Source organism: Engystomops pustulosus, chromosome 2, assembly GCF_040894005.1.
Source record: "Engystomops pustulosus chromosome 2, aEngPut4.maternal, whole genome shotgun sequence".
Taxonomy (NCBI): Eukaryota; Metazoa; Chordata; class Amphibia; order Anura; family Leptodactylidae; genus Engystomops; species Engystomops pustulosus.
Genome location: NC_092412.1, coordinates 22206373 through 22229346, shown reverse-complemented (window position 1 = coordinate 22229346; position 22974 = coordinate 22206373). Strand labels below are relative to the sequence as shown.

The window sequence follows — 22974 nt, the reverse complement described above, 5'->3', positions numbered from 1 at the left end:
CATTTAAATTTTACATTGTATAATGACCTCTATACCCCATGGCAAGTACTGTCCAAATAATACCGCCAATCATGGTCCATGTCATTGGCTGGCAGAGGTAACCTACAGGATCTTGTTGGGGAAGGCATTTTGAGTTCTTCCTTACGTTCAGTCAACAGTGAATTCTTTAAACATAAAGCTTATAATAATAATAATAATAATCTGTATTTATATAGCGCCATCAAATTCCGTAGCGCTTTACAAATCATAGGGGACATATACAACTATATTACATTACAAAGAACAAACAGTCATATGGAACAATAGGAGTGAGGGCCCTGATAGCAAGAGCTTACAGTCTATGAGGATGAGGGGGTGACACAAGAGCTTACAGTCTATGAGGATGAGGGGGTGACACAAGAGCTTACAGTCTATGAGGATGAGGGGGTGACACAAGAGCTTACAGTCTATGAGGATGAGGGGGTGACACAAGAGCTTACAGTCTATGAGGATGAGGAGGTGACACAAGAGCTTACAGTCTATGAGGATGAGGGGGTGACACAAGAGCTTACAGTCTATGAGGATGAGGAGGTGACACAAGAGCTTACAGTCTATGAGGATGAGGGGGTGACACAAGAGCTTACAGTCTGAGGATGAGGGGGTGACACAAGAGGTTGTATAATGGTCCAGCCATTCTTTATAAGGGAACAATATAAAATAATTTAATAAATAATTTACTAAACAACGATGTTGCTGCTTGATCCAGCCCTCAGCCGCCATCTTATTTACAGGGTCCTAGGTGAAAAAGACTGCAGAGAAGCCTGGAGCTTGGTATATATCAGCTGTTTGCCAGATAACAGATGGGAGATAGGACATAGGATGGATTAGTAAAGGGAGAGTTGACATTTCATGCGGTTAGCGAGTGTGATAGGCTTGCTAAATAAAGCTTAACTTTGTGTAATGGTCTCCACCCCCCTTGGTAGATTTTCCAAAATTATCCCTAAGGGTTTATATTAGACCATCCTAGGTAGTCTTGGGCAGTGAAGGATCGCTGGTAAATTTAGGTTGCTTCCCACAAGTTCACGCGTTGACCAATCTACATTAATGGTCTAGTGGTGGATCTTCAGAAAAAGTTGTCTTTTTTTCCCCCCACGTGCTTGGTCCACAATGATACTTTCTGATCCATCCTGAAATGTATTAGGGTACTCAGCTTTAAATCCATCCCTTATATAGAAAACAAGACAAAAGTTGTCAAAGTGTATGTATATGTGTATATATTCAATTATCCCCATTGACTTCGAGGGTGGTGCATGTGTACATAGAGCAATAAGTCAAAAAATGTTAACACTAAGTGTCAGTAGGTTATTTTGCATCATGCATAAGGATCAACACCTCTTCAGACATGTATATACTGCTGTAGAAGCGTTCCTCAAAGTCCTCAGTCACTCGACAGCTTGAACTTGTGACCCTCACCACTTCTAGTGCTCCTGAAATGCTCCTGACATCTATAAAGAGAAGCAAAACAATAATTGACTGATCCGCAACAGGTTTTTATTTAGTCGTATGTCTCCGGGGCGGATACCTGAGAACTTCCTTGTAATCCCCTTTTATGCTTGTATATTGTTTGGTGCCTCAGAGTAAACCTCCAGGTGCCCAGGAGCTAAGTCTCTTCTAGAGGAAAAGTGGATTGATGGGAGACAATCATTAACAGATTGGGGTGGAGGATTTATGTCCTTTTTTAAGTGCTTGTTAAATAAAAAAAAAATCTATAGCTAATTCTCATAATGGGTTAAAGGCAAAGATCATCTCGGAAGGGGGGGCTGCTAGAAGTCTACTTACCACTAGGACTATAGTCCACCATGCAATCAAGATGGTTGACAGCCGAAACTTTTTGGGCAACAACTATCCAATAAACATGACTACTACCACAAAGTATGGATCTGTTTATCTGCAATGTCCTAGTCCTTCTTTCTTCCACAATGTGACATTGGGTAAACATTGGTAACCCAAACCACACCAGATGGTCAGCCGTTCCCTACAAATGTCAAGATTTACATAATGTTTATGAGCATCCAGGATTTAGAAGATCACAGCGATCCTACCCACATCCTTGAGAGGATTTTGTCATTAAAATATGGTGCACATTAGGTCCGTTACAAATATAGAGAAACTGGAACCTGGTGGATTCCGCGAGCCCTCTCCCATTGGATGTGATCATGGAGGGGTCTCGGGCAGACACTTCGCAATTCCAGATGTACAGTGTTAGGGAGGGAAAATCAACAACTTAAAACAAAAGATCTTTTAAAACAGTTTTCCACCTTCAGAGACAAAGTGATGTTTTATTGTTTGAAGGGGGGGGGGGAGAGGTTTATTTTAAAGGGTCTGCGTACCCAAGTGTTGTATATTATGTTTGTATAAAATCGAATAAAACATAAATATTAAAAAAATTAATAAATTTTAAAAAAAATATATGGTAATGGAAGATTCATTGGGCTCAGGTTATCAGCAAATCTTTCATCCAACCACTGTAATCGACAGAGGTTCCCCAATAATCAGTCACAATTTGATATTGTTCAATTATTCAGTTAACATTTAGACAAGTTTAATAGTTGATCTTTAAAGGCATATTAGAGTATTTCTGAGTATATTCGAGTGAGTCCTTAACTAGGGACTTCCTTCTTTAAGCCAGAACATAGTGAAATGAGCAGTCAGCTACGTCACCCCCTCCAAAGTCAACATTTTGCCAGGGGCTGTGGAAGATGAGACATCCTCTTTCATTAGTATTGTTCTCTGAATCTCTCCTGTCAATCAAAAGAGTAATCTTGTGGGTCTTTTGTGGGGAATGCAGATGCCTGTGGTTTCCTTGATTAGGGCTTGCCACGAAGATTGTTCTTTGGTCCTAATCGGGACAATTTCAATAGGGCTACATTGAGGGTCATAAACCACGATTAGATTTCCTCAAAAATAGTTCCCGATGTGGCAGATATTTGGTCATCTTATCTGGTGGCCTAGACTGATCACTTTTAGACACAAACCTTTAGATCTAGTCCTTGTTTATGGTTGGTATGGACACTGTTTAGGAGCCATCCGATGGTTGATTAGGTAACTTGGACCCTAAGCTAAAGATCTGGTTCCTCCGTTAGTGCCACAGAATTACCACGATCAATATTTTCTAGAAACCTGTAAAGGCAAAGGAATTTCCCATCCTGGGAACGTAGCTGAGTTCTTTATCCCGTCCTTTCTGATGGCTACTTCTGTTATCTTTCAAGGTCAATTGGTTTTGACCACCTTGGGAAATTGATTTTTTTTTTTTGTGTGTTTGTATAACAAGGGCCGGTGGAGGAGATGGCCCTTGTTTTGTTTGCTGGTGATAAATTGCTCTGTTATTGTCTAAATCTCAGCTTGGCCGGTGTCTTATTTCCAGCTTTCCATAGGTTAGTGGGCCGAGGTCACATGATTAATTAGAATGAGGAAGAAAATGGCCGACTTTGGCTCTTGGTCAAAGCATAGTCCAAGTTTTTTGTGCTAAAAAAATATGTCAATGGATTTTTCATCCAAGAGCCCTGTAAAACCCCTCTGTTTTCAATCCTGCTGTGTGATAGACCCTAGTGATAGATGATGTCACGTTCATGAGCCAACCTGTTATAGCCCACTGCTGTGATGTAGACAACCCCTCATTCTGGTGGTCCTAAGACTTTGATGTCATGTTGGCTCCTGCTTTTCACTACGTGACTTGGATTAAATCTTTGGCAATAACATCTTTCCTTGAAGCTAGTTGGACTAGGTTGTCTATGATGGGACAACCTCCAGGCCTCAGGTCCAGATACAACTATAACTTATGTACCCCCCCTAAAAACTATGGCACAGCGATTGTACCTGACATAAGCCATTGACAAAAGGGCACAAAGTAAGTGGCAGATTGAGTATGTCAGAGTGTAAGACACGTCTCCTATTTGGTCATGAAGCCCTTTCAGTGTCCAGAGAAGAGAACGTTTACTATGGAAATCTTTGTTTTGTGAGGGGGTCCTATCTACAAAGGGATTGTGTTACCCAATCTGTTCAGTGACAGCAGCTCAGGAGTGTTTACTGATACCTAATCCTCTGAGACCCGAGAGGCCCGATACCTTGTTAATTAAAGGAGCAGAGGATCTGCATATTTACTGCAAATAGAGGGACAAAGGTGAGGAGCAAGGAAAAGCCTCCCCCACCTTGTGTGGACAGCGGCTGCCAGTCATCCACTACATCATCAGATCTACACCTATATGTTCTGTATTTCCACTCCAAAAATCACTTGGAGTCTCTATTACCTGTGCTCTCTAGTAAAGCTGGATGACAACATATATATGCATTATGTGAGCTGTAATGTTAGTAAAAATGTGCCAAGTATTTTTACATCTATAAAACTGTCCCTATAGTCAATTATATAACTGCTATAATACTGCCCCTATGTACAAGAATATAACTACTATAATACTGCCCCCTATGTACAAGAATATAACTACTATAATACTGCCCCCTATGTACAGGAATATAACTACTATAATACTATCCCCTATGTACAAGAATATAACTACTATAATACTGCCCCTATGTACAAGAATATAACTACTATAATACTGCCCCCTATGTACAAGAATATAACTACTATAATACTGCCCCCTATGTACAGGAATATAACTACTATAATACTGCCCCCTATGTACAAGAATATAACTACTATAATACTGCTCCCTATGTACAAGAATATAACTACTATAATACTGCCCCTATGTACAAGAATATAACTACTATAATACTGCCCCGTATGTACAAGAATATAACTACTATAATACTGCCCCCTATGTACAAGAATATAACTACTATAATACTGCCCCCTATGTACAAGAATATAACTACTATAATACTGCCCCTATGTACAAGAATATAACTACTATAATACTGCCCCCTATGTACAAGAATATAACTACTATAATACTGCCCCCTATGTACAAGAATATAACTACTATAATACTGCCCCCTATGTACAAGAATATAACTACTATAATACTGCCCCCTATGTACAAGAATATAACTACTATAATACTGCCCCCTATGTACAAGAATATAACTACTATAATACTGCCCCCTATGTACAGGAATATAACTACTAAATCCACAATAGACAGCTGATTCATCTACCCACATATATGTCTCTGCCTCACCTTTTGTAGCTACTTTGATTAATACATCTATATACTTTGTATACGTTGTCTGTGGGCAGTACTCCCCAGTTGCCATGTGCCTGTTCTATATCCTTAGTAGAGAGTATCATTAGTCTTGTCCGCTGTGTGGGGGTATTTTCTCTTTATGACTTTTCTTCTGTATGTTAGTAATGGACATGTGGCGCATCCATTGTCCATGCGTCTGCTGATACACTACATGCAGATTATAGCGGTATCATGTGCGCTGTGTAATTATCTGTAAGTATATTATTATGATAGAATTATCTTGTATTTTGGTTTCTCGGTTGCGCGTAGTTAACCCTTTTAGTGGGCGTTCAGCTTTATTTTAGGTCTGGAGAGCTCAGCTCCGCAAATAGATCTAGTACGAAGATGTCTAAGTGTTTCTCCTTCATGTAGTGGCGGTTTTCTTCTCGATGTAACATCGCCCGCTCCAGTTCATCAATAATACATGGCGTATTTGCCGTGTCTACAAATCACATGCCTGATAAATATGTAGCGTGTACTCTCGCCCGTCACTCTCTCTCTCTCCTGCTTACAGTGTGCACATCGCTTATTCAAAGGATGTAAGAGGAACCCGTGACAGGTGTATACAGATGACTAGTCATGCGAGTAGAGTCACCCTTAAGGGTGCGTGGCATCTGCACGTGGCTCATAAGGCTTGTGACCCTCCACAAATCTTAATTATTGTATTTTCTGTATAGCATCAACAATAAATCTCTTTATCCTTTGAGCTGTTATTAGGTTCTGTATTTGATTACTGTATAGCGGTATTATTTAAGCACTGCATAGCGGTATTATTCGGTCAGTATGTAGTGGTATTATTGGAGCACTGTAGATTATTTAGTTACTGTATAGCTGTGATATTTAAGCACCGTATAACATTATGATTCGTTCACTGTATAACGGTATTATTCAAGCACTGCACTGCAATATTATTTGATCTTTGTGTTGTGCTATTATTGGGGCACTGTATATTGCTTGGTTACTATATAGTGGTATCATTTAAGCACTCTTTTTCAAGTATGAGTCGATCACCGTATAACGATATTTTTCAAGCACTGTATAGCAGTATTATTTGCTCATTTTGTAGTTGTGTTATTAGAGCACTATATATTGTTTGGTTACTGTATAGCAGTATCATTTAAGCACTGTATTGCAGTATGAGTCGGTCACTGTATAACGATATTATTCAAGCACTGTATAGCAGTATTATTTGCTCATTTTGTAGTTGTATTATCAGAGCACTGTATATTGTGTTACTGTATAGCAGTATTATCTAAGCACTGTATTGCAGTATGAGTCGGTCACTGTATAACGGCGGTTATCAAACACTGTATCGCAGTATTATTTGCTTATTTTGTAGTTGTATTATCAGAGCACTGTATATTGTTTGGCTACTGTATAGCAGTATTATCTAAGCACTGTATTGCAGTATGCTTCAATCAGTGTATAACAGTATTATTAAAGCACTACACAGTAATATTATTTGGTCACTGTGTAGTGTTATTATTGGAGCACTGTATAATATTGGGTTACAGTATAGCAGTACTAATAAAGTACTGTGTGGCGGTATCATTCGAGCTCTGCATAGTCATGTTATTTGGTCATCAAATAGTGGCCTGATATACCGCTATATGGTATACTGTATAGGGTGTAATAAATGGTCACTGTATATCGATGTTATTCAAACACTTTATAGCGGTATTTACTTTGCAGCAGTTTATTATTTGTGTAACGTATGGTGGTGGTCAAAATTTTGGATGCAAAAGTGCTACATGCAAGAATTTTCTGGCCAGGTTAAAAGATAGACACTTAAAGGAAGCCCTGAGTCCCCTTTATTGTCAAGGGATCATTAGCACCCCATTGGTGGCTGTCATGGTCATCGCCACACCTCTGTTGTTATTTTGGGTAATCTTATCTACATACCCCATGCAGGATACCACATGCTCGCTAGGAGACTCGGAAATCAAGATGATTTTTGATTCCACTTGGGAGGTAGACTGCTCCATCAGATACCTTCTCCTCAAAGTAGTCAAAAACTTACACTCCTTCAATCTCCGCACCACTGCTTAGTGGTTATATAAATATTCATTTACTGATTAAAATTCGAGACCACTGTCCCACCAGAGGATCATCCGGTGGGCCCAGACTCACACCAAATAATAGTCCCATAGAGGATCAGCAGAATAAAACCAACTTTGTGGGCTAAAAGTGTATGTAGATACTGAACAAATCTCTCAATGATGGTCCATATGGTCCACCTAGTCATTCCCTGGTTAGTTCACATGAAGAAAAAAATGCAAAAGGCTTCGGCAAGTCCGGTAAAAAAACTCTTCAAACTTCATCCGTATCCATACTAAAAGTGTATACGGGTCGAACAGTACTGGTAAGGCCTACATGATTAGAACTTTACTCATTCTTAATAGTGGTCTAACACTTTGGAAGCTACTAGAGTGTCTTTCCAATGGTATGGTGGAGGGTGGGCTCACAGAACATTGTAGCCTCAATAGGTGGGATTCATTAGGTGCTAGAGAAGGGGATGGCAGATCTCTTTAAGATTATTGAACCTAGTGGGGAGATAGGACTGATTATGTGCTAGGAAATTTTTGTGTGGCCCATAAAATATTCAATTGTAACTTGAAAAATTTTGAGTGGTTAGTTTAGTAAAAACAATTCGATTTGTTTTTTTTTTTGTGATTTTTACCAAAAAATCAAGTCCAGTTCGCTCACATAATCGCCCATATTAGCCACCTAAAACAAAAATCGGCACCATACATCAATTTAAATCTCCATCGCCTACACAAGCTGCATTGATACTGCTTCTGTATGATTTTCCACATGGATTGTGTGCATTCTCCCCTAGCGTAAACCTGTGTAGCCTAAATTTTTTTTATTTTTTTTTTAAATACAGCAATTAAAATTTTTCCTTTTTGTTACTATTATAATTCTATCATAATTGAGCGTATTCAGCTAAAATTCCTATTAACACACTTTGTAGATCGGGCTCCTGCTACAAATTTATTGGAGTTTCAGTGACATAAAAGAAAATCTGTCCGTGAATAGAACTTTTGAAGAATGTTTTTGGTTCTTTTTGACCATTTTCTGACTTTATTAGTAATACAAGTGGTGGGTAGTGCAGTGATTAGTCCCTGTTATCAATGAAGGCGGAGAAGCCCGGCTGTGCTCCCCTGACCTGTAACAAAAGCTCAGTGACCCCCCCAAACCCCCCCCCCCTCTCCGCCTTATCAAGGAACTTTAATGATTAGCAATGGACCAACAGTCACAGCTTCTGTCTATTGAATGGAGACCCCCGCCGACTTACACAAGGTAAAGGGGCCCTTCATTAGCAGCAAAATAAAAGACGCTCTTTTATTCTCCCCCATTGAAGTCTCTGGATGTTTTTAGGTGAGATATTGACCTTTTATGGGTTTTCTTGCCAAAACAAAATATTTCGTAAAATAATGTGTGTTAAAAAATTCCTTATAAATATTTGCAGTAAAAATAAGGTGGCCGGTTTTTCAATTGTACACCAGGAAATGTTCCATCGAAAATTGCATTTTATGTACTGGTTAATTTTTTTATTTTGTAGATTTGATTTGAATTTTTTTGCCAATTTTTTTTGTCTTTTTGTCTTTTGATTTTGTCATTTAATTTTTGTCTTATTATAACGTTATTATTTTGGGCATTTCTTGTCATTTATTTATTGTCTTTTACTTTATCGTTGTCATTTATTTTCTGTAATTTGATTTATGACTGTTCAGTATTTGCTTTATGCTAAATATCTAAAGGCAAACATTTCATACGCCAACAAAAAAGTATTATTTTATGAATTTTTGGGATAAGATACAAAAGCAGAACCATGTGGGTAAACTTCCATCCGTCATGGGTTGTTAGTGTGATTTCACACGTGTCAGACTTGTTATAGATTTTTCTGTGACTGTCCCTATCATTGGAGTGGGGTTACTGTTCCCACTGTTATGTGCCTTCTATCTTGTGTTGAAGGTCTATGTTCATCTCGGACTCTTATGAACTTTTCTTAACAAACGGAAGATTTGGTGGGCTTGGACCTTCTGTAATTCCTAAGACAACCCAATTGAAGCTTCAGTCCATGGCAATCTCAAGTTCTTGCAGAGCATGAGTCTTTGGGTTGTTCTAGATCCTATAGAAAAGGATGACCACTCCTCATGGTCAGTGCCACATAATTGTTGATGAACCATGATCTTGATGTGGAGGTTCATAATGGTTCATTTTTAGCTCCAGATATTTATCTCCTTGAGGGACTTGTTTTAGTGTTGAATCACTTGAAACCAACCAATTGTTTGTGTCTACTGCTCTTGTGGTTGACCAGGAACCTCGTAGAAACATGAAATATCCTGAAGGCTATCCTGTTGCCTATCTTGATGTCATTGCCACCAGTGATGCATGTATCTCAAACCTATGTGATCTCTTCCTAACTTGCAGTTGATTTGTTTGTTTTTTTGGATAATGCTGTGTACCCTCCATAGAGAACATATCATCATAAATGTGAGGTTTAATGTGGGTAAATGTAAGGTTAGGCACCTGGGGCTAATAATCCAAAGGCAAAATATGTCCTTGGGGGAGTAAATCTGGGAGAGTCCCTTGTTGAGAAGGACCTGGGTGTACTAGTAGATCATAAATTGAATAACAGCATGCAATGTCAATCAGCTGCCTCTAAAGCCAGTAGGATTTTTTGGCATGTATAAAAAGTGGTATGGACTCTCGGAATAGGGATGTAATATTACCATTGGTTCGGCCTCACCTAGAATATGACGTCCAGTTCTGGGCACTGGTCCATAAAAAGGATGCCCTGGAGCTGGAGAGGGTTCAACGTTGAGCCACAAAAATGATAAGGGGCATGGAGGGTGTCAGTTATGAGGAAAGATTAAAACAAATAGATTTAACTAGTCTGGAAAAGAGACGACTACGAGGGGACAGGATTAATGTATATGAATATATGAATGGTTCATACAAAAAATATGGTGGTAAGTTGTTTCAGATTAAATCAAATTAAAAGATGAGGGGGCACTGTCTCTGTCTGGAGAAAACAAGGTTTAATCACCAGGGGCGACAGGGGTTTTTTACTATGAGAACTGTCAGTCTGTGGAATAGCCGAGCTCAGGCGCTGGTCACAGCAGGGACAGCAGAGAGCTTCAAGAAGGGTCTAGATGCTTTTTTACACCTAAATAACATTGATGGTTATGTTATATAGAATTGTTTCCCCTAAATCTCTTCTTCATGCAATCCCTTCCCTACCTTGTTTGAACTTGATGGACAAGTGTCTTTTATCAACCGTATAAACTAAGAAACTATATCAATCATATCATATCAACAGAACATAAATGGATAAGAATTTATTTTCCATAGGGACTAAACCAGTCCATAGGGGATAACCATTGGTGGAATATCTAACCTCTGTCCTATCCTATTCTACATTTCTATCATCTTTCTTCTGTACCTTCCTATGTTTTTGAATCCTTCCTAATCACACAGAATGCTTTAGGTGATACCCAAAAACACCTTAGCCATGAATAGGTGACATACCTGATGACCTCTATTTTTTGCTCTTGGTGCCTCCATTGATTTATCTACCTCCTTCGTTGAGTCTCTACAAAATTGGTAACTGACCTCTGGAGGAAAGTTTTGGTCATAAATGCACCCCCTCCTTTGCCGAAGTAAAAGGCTATGGAGGGAGGCGTGTCTGTGACTTCCACTGACAAATTTCCCTTAGGAGATGGCAGCCATTTTGGTAGAAACCCGAAATAGGATGTGAAGGGGGCTATGGAGGTAGCCAATACAGAATGAAGATCACGTGGTATGAGCATATCCATGCCTTTATATATAGTCAGATTTTATTTTGTGGGTGGAGGGTCACTTTCACCCCTTTCCAATGTTTACACAGTTAATATGAAGAACAGTATCTGCTCCGGGGGGTAAGTAGTATGTTTCCCTCATCTCATAATCAAGAATGCTGATGGGGAAGAAAAGACGCTATGAATAAAGCTGACAGCCTGGCCGTGACGGAAAAAAAAAACTATTGATTTTTTTTTTTTTAAACAAAAAGTCAATATTTTTCCTTGCCTCGGCACTTTGCCACATCAGGAAAAAGTTAGCATGTCTTGTTTATGATTCATGGGCGTTAAGACGGTAAATCAAGCTGCTGGCGATGTAACACCGAGCCTTTGTGTTCTCTCACTATGTAGGGGTATACTGTATGTGCATGCGGGGGGGAGTTTTATTTATACTGCCTGAAACTGGTGACCGCCAGGACCCTGGCATCAGGCGAGTATATTTTTGGAAGTCTGTTGTTTTGCGGATCGCCGGTATTTTTGTGCTGGCAGATATGAGCCTGTGTGTTTAAGGTGTGTGGGAATGTACTTTTGCAGGAGATGATGGGACAGATGGCGACACATATGGCGCTGAGAACGCTGAAAACATCTGCATTGTTCTAACATCGCCCTCAGTTGGCTCCAGATTATATAAAAAGCAGTTTTTTTCCTTGAAAAAAGGAGATATGAAACTTTTGAATACAACTTTAGTGGCTGACAGCTATTCCTCTCAACCCCTTCCCACACATGCATGCCCAGTACAGCTGAATATGCATCCGCTCGAATTCAGGAGAGGAGAATAAGCCACTTGGCTTAAAGATAAAACATCGGTAATGGTGAATGGAAACTTGCACGGGTCCTTTCTCGTCATTTATGACTCCTCCAGACACATAGGGGGAGATTTGTCAGAAGTTTCTGAGGTAAAACTGTTCTAGTCGCCCATGAAACCAATCAGAGCTCAGCTTTAATTTTACAAACAGCTGTGAGAAAATGAAAGCTGAGCTCTGATTGGGCAACTAGAACAGTTCTGCTCTCAGACACTTAGCAGCTAAACATTTAGCAGCTAAAATGTGATCTTATTACTACAATCCAAAACTGGCCAATCAGAACTCAGCTTTCATCTTACCAGAGCAGTTTTTGTGGTGAGAACTGCTCTCTGATAGGTTGCTATGCGCAACAAATATGATTTCAAACTCTGAGGCCTACCTGATCCTATTCTGCCATATTTTTATGCTTTCTGTTATCAATGAGAGGCTTAATAACCTTTGCTGAGTGGGTTCTGGAGATTACTGGATCATCCTGGATCATAAAGAGTCCCCCCACAAAAACTTTTGGCGCCCTCACATGACTATACAGAACTTATATTTTTATGGGCACATAGGACCACGGGTTTAAGGAGAATTTTTAGGATAGTCTCAATCTCTACAACATAGGATGTTAATAGGGGTATTTGAGTTTTGACTTGCTGGATGGCGCCTCCTGATGGTGGGGGCTAAGACTTTACATTCATGTAATAACCACCATTGACAAAGTGACATTTGCGAAACCTTGAGCATCACATTCGGGTAGATCCTAATTATCACCGCGTCGCGATGGCTTTCCAATGTCAGAGGCAGTCAATGGCATTTTAATGGACGGCGGCGCGTGACAATATTTGATGCATTAAGCCTCGCCGTCTTCTGCGGTATTATGAGAGTTCATATTTTACGTGTGACAGTCGTTAGCGTCCTATTAATGATGATGATGATGACGATACGCAGTGGGACCCTCATTACGTCCACATGGAAGAGGCCCGGGGTCCCGTCTGTCATTTTGCGGAGCGGCCGATCCATCTCCTGCCCCTGATTTTTGAGCACTGTACAATCTGTGTACCGTTATTACTTTATATCGTTAGTAGATTATGTGCCGCCATTGCAGCGCACCAGGGAATTTTTTTTTTTCTCTTGCATTAATCAAGTTTACAGCCCATGAAAATAAAAATTAATATTGTGTTTAGTGAGCGTGCGCTGACAGATTTTATTGTTCCCCCGGGTGCAAACGATCCTCTGCGGCGTCGTGACGAGGTCTTGATGGTCTTCATATTCACACATATGTTAATGAAGAACTGGAAACATTTGGAAGTGCATTCACTGCAGTCGCTTTTAAAGAGACAGTGTACCTAGATACTCACTACTTGCATCGCAGGCTGCTGCTCTCTGTTAGCAGCCATTTCAGACTGGGCTGCAATTCCCAAAAAGCACGGATCAGTATTATGGTTGACCTTAAAGAGAATGCAGTGTCTTTAAAACAGTTAAGCCCAACCCCTGCTTAGTTTATTTTGGTAGATGTTGTTTGTCACATGACCTCTCTCGGTCACACTGATTTGCTGAGGTCATATTTGGAAATCAAGGAGCTAGACAGATGCATCAGTATTATTATGGATCAAAGTTATGATGTGGTGTCTTTTGATATAGATAAGCCCCACCCCTGCTTATTTTATTTTGGCAGATGTTGTTTGTCACATAACCTCTCTCGGTCACACTGATTTGCTGAGGTTATATTTTGAAAGGAGGGCGCTAAGCAGATGCATCAGTTTTATTATGGATCAAGGTTACGATGTGGTGTCTTTTTGAAATGGATAAGCCCCACCCCTGCTTAGCTTATTGTGGTACTAAATTCTGTGGTGTATCATATGACTTCTCTCAAGCTCATTGATTTGCTGACAACTATCACATCAGGGGAGGTTATATGTGGCATAAGTAGTGTTGATAAGCAGATGTATCAGCATTGTTATGAATCACAATAAGGGCAGGCTGCATTTCAAATCAATAAACCCCACCCCTGATTAGCTTATTTTTTTTGTTATAACTGTAGTGTATTATGTGACTTCTCTTGGTCGCACAGATTTTCTGAGAAGGTTCAGAGTGGGCACGGTATATCTGGAAAGTGTGTAACTAGGCCAGTGATGGCTAACCTATGACACGCGTGTCAGTGCTGACACGCCTAGCCATTTTCAGTGACACGCGGCTGCCGGAGAGTTAAGTTTCATCCTCGGCTCCTACACGGCCAGGTGAAGTAGCCGGGAGGCTGAGAGATTGTCATGCACTGAGCTCACAGCACTTCCTCCTCCTCTTTCTCCACCGGTCCGGCCCCTCCCCCTGTGTGAGCTGTGCCTCGTGTCTCTAGTCAGCACAGATATCATCCTGGGGCTCAGCACCAGGAGAGGTGACCCGGCCATCAACTCCTGAAACTCCTCTGCAGCTCCTGATAGTTGTGCTGGGGGGAGTTGTTGTAGTAGGTCGCCTCTAAACTGACCTTTTCCACAGCAGGCATGAGGGAGGACAACCCCTCTCATCATACATACAAGACATCATACAGTGAGTAATGTCAGTGTACTGTATGATAGAAGACATCTGGGCTTGTGTGTCAGTTTTGTGACGTACAAGCCCTGAAATAATCACAACGCCTTGCAAACCGCCAGACATTGCGATTATTTTGCTCCTCATGAAGGAGATGTGGACAGCGGCACCTGCGCCCTCGCTATAACCTGTGAACTTTCATGACAAAGTTTGCAGGTTACTAAGCATTTTCACACGTGTCTGATTGTTACCAATCTATTACAATGTGCGATTTGCACATAGTAATAGATGATGTGGAAAATCCCCATATACTGCCATACTGTAGTATGGCAGTACATGGGAGGATCAATTAGACAACCTAGGGTTAAAGTACCCTAGAAGTTAAATAATTATACATGTTTGTTATTTAAACTATAAATATCACAAAATTTATTTTTTTTTTCTCAAGGTGACACACCACCCGAGTTATGCTCGGTTTTTTGGTGAATTTTGACACACCAAGCTCAAAAGGTTGCCCATCACTGAACTAGGCATATACAATAGCATAGACTTTACTCATAATTAAGGGCAAGCTTCTTTTAAGAGTTAAGCCCCACCCCTGCTTAGTAGTATAATATATGATCTCTCTCCATCGCACTGATTCGCTGAGACAGATCACAGAAGTGAAGGTTATGCATGACGTGGCATGTTTAAAGCTATGGAGGAGATGCATCAGTTATTGTTATTGATCATAGTGAGGTTGGATAAGCTCCACCCCTGCTTAGTTTATTTTACTCTTCGGCTTTAGTGTGTCACGTGACCTCTCTAGGTTGCACTGTAAATAAGGATCAGAGTGGGAAGGGGTATACGTGGCAAGGAGCATAAATAGGCAGATACATAAATATTGTTATTTATCATAGTGAGAGTCTGATATCTTTAAAACAGATAACCCCACCCCTGCTTAAGTGTATCATATGACCTCCTGGTTCCACTAATTCTCTGAGACTGATCACAGTGGGGGAGGGGCTAGAAGATACAAAGGACATGTACCAAATTACTACCAAAATACAATATTTTCTATATATGAGGAACAATCGCTCAATTAGCAAATAATATACTCACAATTTTTATCAAATATTCTGGATTTGGTTCTACAAGTCTTTTGATAATTTAACAATTATTATATTAAATATTAGAATTTTTGGCTTATCTGAGGTCAGATTAAAGAATTCCCCTCAGAAATGATAATATTAGCACTTTTTGATTTTGAACCTTTATTGTCTAACGTCGCCCCCTGGGGGCTGGGAAGACCCTGGTACGTAATGTCGATTGATGAATAAAGTATGAAGCTCTCATTTTCTGACTTTTCCACTCCCCGGAGATACATAAGATGCAGGTTTTTTTTTATTTCTCGCCGCTGTGGCGGTTTTATTTATTTATTTCCCTCCGTTCATTTGCAGAATTAATCCTGTAAGCAGATTTTCACACTTCCAGCTCTAAAAAAGCTTTTTACTCCTTTCTTGTCTCCTTTTATCTTTTCGGATTTTGACTGATTCTCATTTGTTCCGACCAAATTCGCAGAATAGATTAACCCTCTCCTCGCTGCTAGACTGTTCTTCTGTGATTTAAAGAGCCCTCTCCCAATTTTTTTTTTTTTTAACTGGAAAATTTGGGTGGATATTATCAAACTTTGTTCACCCTATCTAGTCTTGTAATGATATAGAGGTAAAGAGACATACCAGTATATAACTTGGCATGTACCATTCAGGAAATCGGGAAAGCTGGGTGGATATTGGTATAATTCCTCAATCCCTATCTAGTCATGTATTTATGGAGAGGTGAAGCATGTACCTATATATAACCATTCAGGAATAAGGAAAAGCTGGGTGGATATTAGTATAATATATATACATAAATATGTATTTATGGAGAGGTGAAGCAAGTACCTATATATAACCATTCAGGAATACGGAAAAGCTGGGTGGATATTAGTATAATTCCTCCCTTTCTATCTAGTCATGTAATTCTAAAGAGGTAAGGCATATACCTGTTTATAACAAGGCATCTACTATTCAGGAATACAGGAAAGCTGGGTGGATATAAGTACACTGCCTTTACCCTTCTCTACTCCTATACTGCTTTTTGCTCCTATCTCTACATGGTCACATAAGTTGTCTTTGGTATACTAATATTCACCCAGCTTTCCTAGAATCTTGGACAGATGGGTGAATTTTAAAGAGGTTCAGACGGTATACTTATATTTACCCAACTTACAATACATGTCTAGTTATAGTGGTATATATCTCCATATCATTACATAACTAGGCATGTACCATTCAGGGATCTGGGAAAGCTGGTGTGTGTGTATATATATATAATAGTGGCATTTGTCCTTTAATCTCCGTATCATTACATACTAGCCCAACATGTACCATTCAGGGGTCTTGGGAAGCTGAGTAGACGATATACTTTGTACACCTCTTTCTAGTCCACTTTCTTTGTACCACACTTGGATAATTTGGGTAACTTTTTACCCAACTTGACTTGAAAATGAGGCTAACCCAACCCCATCTGTGAGATTACGGGGTCAGTTGTGACCTCGGTGCTTGGTCAAGTCTATGTGATCCTGTCGCGATCCAGCAGCGCGTTCTCTGTGGAGGATTCGAGTCTTCCGGCGATTCACCGGAAGTGTGCCCGATGTCCACCAGGTGTCGCTGCTGCGTTGAAGTCCGTCGGAGTTCACTAGATTTCACGATCCATTGCTGGGTGCAGTTAAGCGTGTGTCAAGCAACACTTTTTTTTTTTTTTAAATTACGGTGGTTTTTCCGAATCCGTCGGGTTTTCTGACGGCCACGCGATTCAGGCCCTTAGTAAATGACCCCCATTATGTCCCTGTCACACTAGAAGTAGAGGACATCTGTTGTCTCTTCATGACGGTCATCGGAGACCAGCTTTTGATGGTCATCGTGGCCACCATTCCATTGACATCTGTGGTGACCCTCAAAGCTTTGTGATACAGATGGTCCCAAAATTGGAAAAAGACCTTCAGATATTCACTAAAGACGTCAATTCTGTAGTTCCTGCCTTGAGGGGGTTCAAGACGCCTGTGATCTCTCTGATAATTGCTATTTTTGTGAGAAAGCCCTGGAGATAGACTTTAACTCTCCGTACGGTCAGGCTGATTGTGACAACCAGTATAAAAAATGGCTATCGTCTCGTGTTTCTCGTTGTGTTCTCATGGTATGATGTAATATTTAGTTATTTGGGGACAGTCTTATCCCAAATCTCACTATTTATGTGAAATTTTGTTCTGTAGAGAATTCTACCCACAATTTATGTGACATTTTGCAGATTTTTTTCTTTTTCCATAAACAGCGCCACACTGTTATAGAGGAGAGCTTTGGTATTACACTGCAGCCCATTTAGTACATTTTTAGGATTGGAAGTGATGTCTCTTGCCAAGGGCCATAACTTACCGCAGCACATGGAAATCATCCAACTCCAGAGCCTCAAACTCTTGTTATTTTTGTGTTGCCTCATAAATCCAGAGGAGGATTAATCTTCATTAATGATATTTATCCTTTAATTGCTGAAGAATAGGTAAATTATTAGAATACAATAAAAAATGTTTATTGCCTCTGCACCCTGACAGGACCACACACAGGGATGTGAGAGCGGCATTAACACTTATCATGCTGGCATCAATTTAGTCTTTTCCTGCTCAGTAATCACAAAAAAAATAGCATCAATTATGACCAGATACAACCGCTATAATATCACAGTATACTGGTAGATGTAATTTTCCATGTACAGAGCCATCTTGTTACATAAGGGAAAGTATTACAGTAGTTATATTCTTGTACATAGGGGGCAGTATTATAGTAGTTATATTCTTGTACATAGGGGGCAGTATTATAGTAGTTATATTCTTGTACATAGGGGGCAGTATTATAGTAGTTATATTCCTGTACATAGGGGGCAGTATTATAGTAGTTATATTCCTGTACATAGGGGGCAGTATTATAGTAGTTATATTCTTGTACATAGGGGGCAGTATTATAGTAGTTATATTCTTGTACATAGGGGGCAGTATTATAGTAGTTATACTCTTGTACATAGGGGGCAGTATTATAGTAGTTATATTTTTGTACATAGGGGGCAGTATTATAGTAGTTATATTCTTGTACATAGGGGGCAGTATTATAGTAGTTATATTCCTGTACATAGGGGGCAGTATTATAGTAGTTATATTCCTGTACATAGGGGGCAGTATTATAGTAGTTATATTCTTGTACATAGGGGGCAGTATTATAGTAGTTATATTCTTGTACATAGGGGGCAGTATTATAGTAGTTATATTCTTGTACATAGGGGGCAGTATTATAGTAGTTATACTCTTGTGCATAGGGGGCAGTATTATAGTAGTTATATTCTTGTACATAGGGGGCAGTATTATAGTAGTTATATTCTTGTACATAGTTGGCAGTATTATAGTAGTTATATTCTTGTACATAGGGGGCAGTATTATAGTAGTTATACTCTTGTGCATAGGGGGCAGTATTATAGTAGTTATATTCTTGTACATAGGGGGCAGTATTATAGTAGTTATATTCTTGTACATAGGGGGCAGTATTATAGTAGTTATATTCTTGTACATAGGGGGCAGTATTATAGTAGTTATATTCCTGTACATAGGGGGCAGTATTATAGTAGTTATATTCTTGTACATAGGGGGCAGTATTATAGTAGTTATATTCTTGTACGTAGGGGGCAGTATTATAGTAGCTATATTCTTGTACGTAGGGGGCAGTATTATAGTAGCTATAATCTTGCATACAGGGGACAGTATTATATGATATTTTTTATTAATTTCCTTATATTAAGAATATTAAAGTTTCTATATATTTTTTTGTTTTTCAGATCAGCCACTGGCTCTGCAGAACCATTTGAGACTGAGGACGCCACCTCCCCCACTGTCTCACCCGCCAAACCCACACCATGCAGCTTCCATCAACTCCCTAAACAGGGGTAATTTCACCCCTCGTAGTAACCCTAGCCCCGCTCCCACGGATCACTCACTGTCGGGAGAGCCACCGGGCAGTGCCCAGGAGGCTATCCATGGTCAAGACAACTGGCTTCTCAACAGCAACATCCCCCTGGAGACCAGGTACTTCTCAGTAGCTGCTGAAATATTCAGAGCTTGTTTTGTGTTGCGGATGATGACAGGTTAAGACTAAAACAGAGTCCTGCTAATTGCTCATAAAAGGCAGTGAAAAAGCAATCAACACTACAAGGCTTTGTTTTCTTTTCAGGCCAAGTATTTGACAGGTAAAAGCTCTTAAAGGGGACTATGAAGTCAGCGTATAAGGCAAGCCCCAACAGAAGAGATTCCTAAAGAGGGAAGCTTAAAGTCAAGACTTACTGACTTTGGTTACAAAAGTTGTGGACCCCTCCCTCAGGTTTCTGGAGATTGCTTGGGGTCAGATCAACCAATCGTCATCCTGTCTGAGGTCCGCTTAAGAAATTATCAAGATCAAGTTATACTTAAAGGTTTAGGTAGGGCCCCTGGTGGGTCAGTGCTCTACATCACTTTGAAAGTGTTATAGCCTGCATACCCCACATTGAACTGACCCAAGCCTAAGGGGTGTCTTGCCCCTTTGTCTATGTTTAATGCCCCCATATCTATGGATCTTGCCCTTGTGTCTGTGGGTCCTTCCCCCGTCTGTGGGTTCTCCCATGACTCTGGTTCCAGCCCGAGATCTGGCCTATGACATGTATGGAACCATAATTTCTAGGCCAATTTCAATAATGGATCGCTTGTCTGGCACCCTCTTCACCTCCTTAGAAGGTAGTAGGCTTGCTGACTTCCTACTATAGTTAAACTGACCCATTCTATATTGACATGACTTGTGTAAGAAAACCATGAGCCCAGAGGCCAGAGAGGCAAATGGGACGATAAAGGTGCCTGGCAATGGACCCGTTGTTGAGACCAGCCCCGAAGGTGTGGTTCCATACAAAGCAGGTCACAGCCTGGAACCATATAATTTATGTCCCCAGATGACCCCTTTAAGTGACTGTTTCAGTCTAGTATAGTGTATCCCCAAGCCACCCCTATTCACATGTAGACATCTATATTGTCCGATAAGTCAGGAAACTCCGGTACCTCAACTGGACCCTTTATTTAAGGTACATACCCAACTTAGTTAGATTGACATTTTTCAGTTTTTTTCCATCATCTTTCTATAGAAGGCTGGAAAACTGTCAGCTTGTAAAATTTTGACAGACCTTGATGTGAAAAATCAAAGCAAAGGTCGGCAGCTAGAAATTAGGAATGAGAGCCCTCAAGACCCCAATCGGTCACGCTTGTCTTGGAGCTCACATCATTTACCATCCAATAGTTATTGAAGACACTTACGACTTCCCTTTGAAGTATCCAGACAAAAATGCTCCAAGGTGTCCCCTTCTCTGAAACTGTAGCAAATTCCATGTAGGAACAGGCCAACTGAGAATTTGCCCTTTCTGGGTCATCGAAATCTTAAAACCATCAGTTACGGGTTGAAGTGTCCACGTGTGGATGACTATGAGGACCTAATTTTGTCTTGCCATAATTGTCACTCTTTGAGGACCTGATAACTGTGAACTTTTAAAAAATTCTTGGTGACCTCCACCTCCCGGTTCTCCCATCTTGTCCTTGACGATGTAGAAGTTTACAGGCGGATCACATTGGATGATTACACGCATAGCCGCTCGGTGACCACTAACTAAAGCTGACATTTCATATAACACATTAATCAAAAAAAAGTGGATGGCCTCATTTTCTCTAATTAGGCAATTACTCCGAGCACATATATTACCAGGCTAATGTCCACAGGTCAGAGCTGGAGATCATTAATTCCCGAAGGCATGACCAATGCGTTTATGGAGAGAGATTGCAGCGTTGGATGTTTTTGTTCACGACTTCACCTTTAACCCCCTTGTATATCTTGCATAGGAGTTTATAACCTACATATAAATATATCTTACTAATGTCAGTTGGTCACGATTTGGTTCTCGAATTTTGAAACTTTTTGATATTTTTTCCCGCTTGATATTGCGTTGACTGTTTTCGGGTTGAGGACTAGACAATAACTTTGAACTCGGCTAACGATATTTTTTTTCACTTTAAACAAACCAATGGACTCAACACAAACCATCTGTAAAGCTGCAACTTTGAAATACAATTTTTTTTTCCTGCTTTTCGGAAATTCCTCCCCCTGATAGACCTTGAAATTTTCCAATAAAACATTGCAGAAAGAAAAATGGAATAGGAGGCAGGTTCCATTGTGAGGTTCAAGTTATAGCAATTCTTGTCATCTTACATCGAGTTAACATGTTAGTTCTCCTAATATTTCTCTTACAATTTTATTTCTCAAACCTATATCCTGGACTTTTCCTCTTTTACTAATTCCAATAATATAAAATAAATAGACAACTGGGCGTTACCATTCTGCTTGTCCATTGGTTGTGCCCTGATACATTGTGATTGTCCTATGAACAGATTATTAGCCACTTATCCAGAATTTTCCATGGACAGCCCATCATTTTCAAAGACCGTCTTAGCAAATCGGGCAAATCCGAGTCCACAAGGGGGTGGGGCTTGTAAAAATCCAACTCTAAGTAAATGGCCTCGCCTAGTTTAGGGGGCGGGACAAATAGTGTTTCCGGAGCCAGACTTATAGTAATTGCCCATTTTCCGGACTGCCCTCAAAGCATTGGACTGAACTGACATGTTGAGTTCTGTCCAGTGATGAGATTCTGTCCGGGAAATCCCTTAAGCTCATGGATTGAGTCTCTGAAGTTGAACTCACTCATGGACAACCAGCCTTGTCCGTTTGAATTATACCAACTGTGACGATTACAAGTAATATATTACATAGATATAATAATGTCGTTTTTTAAACTAATTTCCCTTACACTTTAGAAAAATGATGTAAACATTTTTTTTTAATGGATCCTTTAAAAAACCAACTCACTTTATCAGTCCTTACTGATTTTATGGCTTAAATTTTAGTCAATATTTTTGAGTTTTTGATTATATTTTTCTTTTGATGAGCAGATTTTTCAAACAAATTATGTTTTTCTAAATGACAATGATCAGGAAATTTTTGGCCCGAAGAATGACTTAAATTTCACAACACGAAGGCCAAAAATAAAAATACCAAATATACAGACTATTCTGACCTGGAGTTCAGATGCTATAAAAATAAAATTCTTCTCCTGAAGATGAAAATGTTCATCGTGAAAAATACCGGGTTGCTCCTCGTAGAAATAGCATTTTTTTCTCTTCAAATTTTCTTGTTTTGTGTCTTGCATACCAACCAGTGGTAGGTCGCCGGTTGAGGGAGAACATCGTCTTATCCACCGGGCGCAGGACTGAGGCCTGTGAAGATCTTACGGTTCACGCAGTTATTTAAAGGAGCTAAGAGTTTCCGTGTGTCAGCCATTGATCTGCGCCTTGCTGAAAAGCTCTTTACTCGACACCAAAATGACCCGTAAACAACACAAAAGACAAAATGGAATAAAAAAAACAGAGTCACCGGGAAGCAATAGCGACCTGTGAAGTGTTATTAA

At 39.9% G+C, this 22974-nt stretch overlaps 1 protein-coding gene across 8 annotated transcripts in view; it reads left to right on the top strand.

Moving 5' to 3' along the window:
* TENM4 (teneurin transmembrane protein 4) overlaps positions 1 to 22974 on the top strand; it is a 907493-nt gene that overhangs the window by 737597 nt on the left and 146922 nt on the right. For all 8 annotated transcript variants that reach the window (XM_072133988.1, XM_072133989.1, XM_072133990.1 and 5 more), the window contains one exon: positions 19285 to 19531. In XM_072133988.1, the coding sequence (XP_071990089.1) occupies positions 19285 to 19531 (247 nt within the window). The remainder of the gene's footprint in view (positions 1 to 19284; positions 19532 to 22974) is intronic.